The 6811-nt window shown below is 33.0% G+C and overlaps 2 protein-coding genes across 2 annotated transcripts; both read right to left on the bottom strand.

Moving 5' to 3' along the window:
* Positions 985-3517, bottom strand: LOC107616590. The gene is made up of 4 exons (XM_021112216.1): positions 3435-3517; positions 2581-2828; positions 2286-2362; positions 985-1210 (listed from the first exon to the last, which is right to left on the bottom strand). The coding sequence occupies exons 1-4, from the start codon at positions 3445-3447 to the stop codon at positions 1126-1128; spliced, it is 423 nt and encodes a 140-aa protein (XP_020967875.1). The 5' UTR covers positions 3448-3517; the 3' UTR covers positions 985-1125.
* Positions 3570-3866, bottom strand: LOC107615622 (phosphoinositide phosphatase SAC2; the record flags this gene model as incomplete). Its single annotated transcript, XM_021111917.1, is given in 2 exon segments — positions 3570-3621; positions 3744-3866. Coding segments are annotated over 2 exon segments (175 nt in total), but the record flags the coding sequence as incomplete, so codon positions are not given.

Genomic DNA, 6811 nt, shown 5'->3' with positions numbered 1-6811 from the left:
AAAATCACAAGCAACAATAATAATTCAACATAAACTCATTCAAACTCAAACAATAATCAACCAAAGCAATATTCACTTATCAAATTCACATTTAATTATTATAAAGTTACCAAACTCTACCTCCGTACGAAATCAAAACAACGGAAGCTTCGGAGAAGCTTTCTGACCGAGCCGCTGAAGAAGAAAACATCAGAAATCGTCTGTACTTCCTAAAATCCCAATTGGTCGAACTCAAAGAGAAGAGAAACTACGTCAACGTCAACTTCTACCGAAAAAAATGATGCCAACATGTAAAAAAGAAAGATACGAACACTTTTATCAAATTAAATTTTTTTATTGGAGTTACATATCACAAAAACTCGAAACTGAAAAGTCAAAGAGAGCCACGGTATCTCTCTCTCACTCGGTCACTTCTCTTTTTCTTATTTTCTTGATTTTTGGTTCGGTGATTCATTAGGAAGAATGAAAGATGATGATGGTGGTTAAGAAAAATTGTAAATATGTGTCACGTTATATATATATATATATATATACACACAACTAGAAAATGGATTAATACAGACAAATTTACAGACAGATTTAGTCTTTATTACAGACGGATTTTTGATTACCGACAAAATTACCGACGGATTTTGTCCCTCTGTAAAAGCCTCGTCGGAAATTATTTACCGACGAATTTTTTTCCGTCGGAAAATTACCGACAGATTTTTACCAGTTACCGACGGATTTTCCCTCTGTAAATTCTCCATCCATTTTCCGAAGGCGACGAACTTTCCGACGGATTTTTCGTCTGTAATTACAGACGAAATTACAGACGGATTTTCCGACGATTTTCCGTCTATAATTACAGACGGATTTTCCGACAGATTTTCCGTCTGTAATTTGAACCTTGAAAAATCATCTGACACTCTAATTACAGACAGAAAATCCTTATAATATTTCAAAAAATAAACAAATTTATCGTATTTATCAAGCAAGTCAATATAATTCAAAATATAGACAAAATGTATTGATACATTAACTATAATCCTCAGTGTATTGTTCAACCATACTAAATTTATCAACTATAATTCATAACATTTATTATATGAGAAAAATTACATTATGCAAATCTCTACAAGCCAATCAACCAGTATCCCGCACATGTTTTGAGTAATGTCGTGTTGCTTTATATCTCTTAATGCAATTGGAAAAGGAATACACTTCTTGGCTGCAAAAATTTCCAAGTACTGCATGTCAGTAAAAGTACACAGCAGAGAAAAATAAATGAAAAAATGTCAATAGTAAAAGTTATTCACTTTGTTATGGCACAAAAAACTCATTACTCCACATCCTTAATGAAAATTATGTCAATTGAAAGCATAAGAACTAACCATGATCTGTACAATATGAAAATATTTCAATATATAATTTATTAACTCTTCGAAATAAAAGACCAAACAAACAAGTTTTATGGGAAGAAAAGGCCAATGAGCACAATTTCAAATTAAATTTTCAAGGTTAAGAGTCTATATAGAAAGAGACACTGTCAAAATCCATATGCATGCAAATATCCAAATATGCATAGATGCATAGATGTATGCCCTGTAATTAGTTACCTGAAGATGATAGCTAGCAAAAAAGTAATTGTCGGAGTCAAGTTGCTCATAGCTGATCCAAGAGTGTGAGAGTTGTAGCTTATGCCAATGAAAACACAATTCTGCATCATAGTTATGCTGCAATGTATATCCCAGCAACAAAAGGTATCATCATTGAATGAGAAACCAAAGATATAAGAACAATTCCCGAAAATATTATATTTTAGCTACTTTTGGGGCATACCCAACAAGGGCAAGGAGGAAGAATTTGCAAAGAAGCCAGAAAGGAAGAGGTGGTGTTGTAGTTCTGCAAAACAAAGGAAAGGAAGAGAGTTAGGTAGAGATGGAATACAGTCCAATCACAAAGTTGGAGATCTGATAAGGGAAGAAGACAAGAAAAATCCATCATAATATTAATAAAGAAAGCAGATGGCAGAAGCAAACAGGAAGCATTCTCCCAGTAAATGTTATGGTAGCAAGAGAATTATTACTCTTTAATGGGCATTTACTCAAAATTAGAATAAAACATTATGATCTTTTGGGTATCACAAGAGAATTATTACTCTTTAATGAATAATTTTGTCGGAAAAATAATCTTTCCATAGCAAAATGATTTCAATCTTATATATCATAATAGTCTGAACATAAAAAGTTAAAAAGAAGAGGCCGATTGATACCTTTTCAGCAGAAGAGGCTGAAGCCTAAAACTGCTCGTTCCTTTCTTTCAATTTCTTTTGCAACCTTCCAATTTCAAACTCCATGCTCTTGGCTTTAGTCTCTGCTTCCTGCATGATTAAAGAAAAATTCCACTAAAAAAAAAACGACCCCACAACTCAAAAAGTAGAAATGATTGATATCAAAATTTGAAAAATTTTCACCAAGTATGGCCAAAAAGTAAACCCAATTTTTTGGGGGGTTTTTTTTTTAATTGTAACAAAAAGGACACAGAAGGTAGCAACTCAAAAAGTGAAAAAAAAAGAATCTTAAGTTCATAACCTTGTACCTTTCTTGTTAAGGTTTCCTTGGCATAAGATTGTTCCTGTGAAGCAAGACGGTTCCGAACATCCTTCAACTCTGCAGCCAAAGACACCACGTTGCGCTTGAAACTCTGCTTCTTTTCGTTCAAATCCTTCAATAGTGGATCAATATCTCTTGCTAATGCTACAGTACTCATCACTGAACAAGATGATGATGGTTTCTCAGAAGCTGACATGACCAATTTTTTTTTAGGTTCTTCAAATATGCACGTCTCTGCTATAACAATAATAATAATAATAAAAATAACATGTTACATATATGGTGTAATGAAATCGTGTTTTGTATTGTTTATGAACAAAAATAAGATCTTATGGACCAAAGATCAGAAGTTTACTTTACTGGTCCATCGTATGAAAACATTTACTATGCCTAATTTGCTCTGCCATGTGAAATGAACATGGTAGTTGGTACAATTAATATATAATCAACAAAACAAAATGGAATAGAAAATTTGTTAAAATAAAATGATAATAACAATAGAAAACACAAAGTGGCTTAGAAAGTACTGGAACCAAATTCGAATTGGTCTAGTAATAAAATAAAATAGAATATACCAATCAGATACTGGTAACAAAGATTAAAAAGAAAAAGGGCTTCAACTTAATTTTCCGATTCACGAAAAGGTTGCTACTGTATTCAAATTTCAAAGTTCTCTTTTCTACAACTAGATACTAGATATAATCCATCCGTCGACAAAATTCAAATTTGCCAAAGGGGCTGCATCCATTATCAGGGGAACCAAGCTTCAATGCAAGGCATTACAATAATACACAGCTCCAATTGAAAAAATTTTAAAAAATTAATGCTATAGTTACATACCATCTTGTTTCATAGTACTCTTTTCTCCAGCTGTGACAGCCTGATTCTCAAACAGGAATAGTTCATTACTAATTAGATCAGAAAAGTTCATTGGCATCAAATACAACGATAAAAAATACTGCCTACATTAAATTATCATTTTGTGTGAATACTACTAATCCATGGTTTAATGATTGCAGCATTAACTCTATCACATAAAATGCCAGCAATAGCATATACAAAGTTACATATGGTAAAAACTAGACATTTCAAATGAAATTAATATTGTTGATAAAGTACAACGAAATATATAGAAGATAAAAACTAAACATATCCATTAGCCAAAAGAGGAGTTTGTTATGTACCTGTTTAAGAAAGCCATAAACTAAGGCAACTGTCCAGGAAGCATTCTGGAGATTATTCCTGACTCCACGAGTCAAAAACTCATTCCAATACATGAAGAGAGACAATCAACATATATGGTACAATAAAAAAATAAAACAAAAACAAAAACTAAGGAACAGAAAAAGGATATACATGTGTCCTCTTCCATACATGTTTAAGCAAAAAAAAAGTTGCACTGCATACCTGGACACCTTCCCAAAGCTTCTGCCTCCTCATGTGTCCTCTTCCAGTCAGGATTCCCAAACCCCAGTCACATAGCCCTTCACATCAAACCTTCGAACCAGAAAAAATCTAATTAGACCCGATAAAAGTATCAACTCTATAGCTCTAAGCAAACCTATTCCTTCAACCCAGACAAAGAAAACCAAGAAAGGTCAACTCCTTTATATAAACCATTAGAAAACCTGAACCAAAGGCAACATAAACATTAGCTGAAACAAGAATGGCCTTCACAACAAATAGCTATCAGGTAATTTTTCACATGAAAGGGGAACTAAAAAAATATAAAAAAAACTCAACTCGAAGCAAAGCTAAAAACTATGATGTGTAGAGACAAACATATCGCTGATGGCAAAAGTTAGAGAAGAAAGCATTTGTTTGGCAGCAGGAAGTGGAGGCTGAGGAAACGGTAGAAGCTCGAAATTTATCACAAGGAAATTAATATGAGTTCGAGCAGAAATAAGAACAAGTAGTGCGCACGAAAGAGAGCTTAAACCCTAACCTTGAGTACAGGCGTTACAGATCCATCGTTAAGAGTGATGATATCGGAAATTTAGAAGCATAATGTCAATAAGATCTTGAGCTGTAACACTGAATAACAAGCAAATGATTATCAAACAATGAAAGTTGTAAATAATTATCAAACAAATAGCTCAAATTGAATTACAAATTACTTGAACAGAGCAGAACATAACAGATTCAATGTTCGTCCAAGCAAATGATTCAAACGAAAAGGTTCGATTGCATAAAAAAAATCATCAAAATCAGAGTAAACCCGCAGATTCAAACGAAGCACAAAAGTAGAGTATGATAAACCTAAAACTGGCACAGAAAAATTGAGCCCTAAGGTTTATCACGAAGAACAGAATCACAAAATCAGTATATATATACCTGAAATTTGAGATGGTTACGAGAAGAACTGAGAAAGCGAGATGAGATTAGATGGAAGAGGCCCCAGAGGGAACAGTCGTTATTTAATTTTTAAAAATTCAAAATGTTACGATTTCTATTTAATTCATGTCTTTTTTTATTTTTTACACTATTGATGGTTTTAATTTTATGCCATTCTCTTTTACTTACTCATAGTAAGTACAAGGGTATTATAATTTATAAATGCCACTTGAGAATGACAAATTCACAATGAAATATTATGGACTCTCTAAAAAACTATAAAGTTTGAGTTTCTTGATCCAAATCAAACACAATTTATCCAAATTATTATTTCTGAATAAGTATTGCAATATTCTAAAAATGTAAGTTTAAAATTGGTTGCAGTAAGTTGAACAACATGAAAAAAAAAAGCATGAAGAGGCATCTCTATTTCTTGATGAAATTGTGTTTAATAAGGTAGGTAGAATGTATAAAGTTTAATTTTAGTTCTGTAACCTATCATAATAAATGAATATGAACTGTAAATTATCATATTTAAGCGGTGTTTCTGGAATTAATTTCTCGAAATTTTTTTCATTGGCAATTACTTTTGCCTTCCTCATTTTCGCATTGCTATTAATGGAAATGTGAGAAGAACATTAAAGGTTAAGAAGTGAATTAAGTATTGTTATTTTAAAGGGATTATATACTCCAATGAAAAGGCTTTTTTTTTTCAAGTAAATGGTTTGTTCCAAGTTTTCTCCCTTTATATAGAAAGCTCAATTCTTAATTATTGGTTGGTGGTTCTTTCTGTATTTAACTATTTAGACATTTTGGTGATGTTGGTGCAACTATGAATTATTATTATTATTATTATTATTATGGTATTTTTGTACCAACTATTTTTACAAAGAACAGAGTAATAAATTGGCCACTGAATAATTATATAAAATATAAGGTTTGTTTTATAAATGTACTGGGGAATGAACATGTGTTTCGCACAGCCATGTAAAAAAAAATTGATTGAGAAGCAAACTAATGCACTTAAAATAAAAGAAGACCATCAACATGAAAGTAGGTCTATAATAACTTTGATTGAAGATTGTGTTGCTGATTGCTTTGATATTTTATAATTTTTGGTTTTTAATTAAGTTTATATGGAAGGTGGTCACAAAGGAGGATAATTGAATACTTGATTGATCGGTATTAGTTAAAATCTAAATTATGCTTAAAGGGTTCATATTTAAACATAAACAGTTGAATCAAAGCTTATGGCCAAAGAATTAAGAATTTGAATTATCCTAAGTAATTGCTTATTAGTCCAGCTAAGTGAAACTAATTTTTTTTTTGTACATTGATGCGTGAGCATCGTTCTTATATTTTTTTAGTGAATTTGCATCTAAATTGTTGAGTTTAATAAAGAAGTAATTATCTTATAGCCACTATAGATGCCACTTTGAGTTTTGTGCAATTCTGTTCATTTTAGGTAGCATTCGGCTGAATTTGATAGAGTTTCTGCAGCACAAGAATCAAAGGAGATGGCAGCGAGGAGCGACGCGTATGCGTGATTGACGCGTGCGTGTGATTTGGAGCTTTCCGTGACTGACGCGTACGCGTAATTTGAAGATTTGCTCCGCGACGCGTGCGCGTGACCGACGCGTACGCGTAATTTGAAGATTTGCACGATGACGCGTGCGCGTGACTGACGCGTACGCGTGACACGCGAAGAAGACCATCGACGCGTACGCGTGACTGACACGTACGCGTGACATGCGCCACGTGCAGAAAACGCAGAAAAACGCTGGGGGCAATTTCTGGGATATTTTGACCCAGTTTCCAGCCTAGAAAATACAGATTAGAAGCTACAGAATGGACGAAACAAGTGGTCCCCACCCATCAACTGA

The sequence above is a fragment of the Arachis ipaensis genome, chromosome B09, assembly GCF_000816755.2.
Source record: "Arachis ipaensis cultivar K30076 chromosome B09, Araip1.1, whole genome shotgun sequence".
Classification (NCBI taxonomy): Eukaryota; Viridiplantae; Streptophyta; class Magnoliopsida; order Fabales; family Fabaceae; genus Arachis; species Arachis ipaensis.
Note: the sequence above shows the minus strand (reverse complement) of the source record. Positions and strands in the feature narration are given on the sequence as shown.

Coding starts and splice junctions, on each gene's coding strand:
- LOC107616590 (XM_021112216.1), bottom strand. Junction 2,363..2,580: donor AGGAAACCTTAACAAGAAAG/GTACAAGGTTAT, acceptor TTAATCATGCAG/GAAGCAGAGACTAAAGCCAA. Junction 1,211..2,285: donor TTGAAAGAAAGGAACGAGCA/GTTTTAGGCTTC, acceptor AAATTTTTGCAG/CCAAGAAGTGTATTCCTTTT.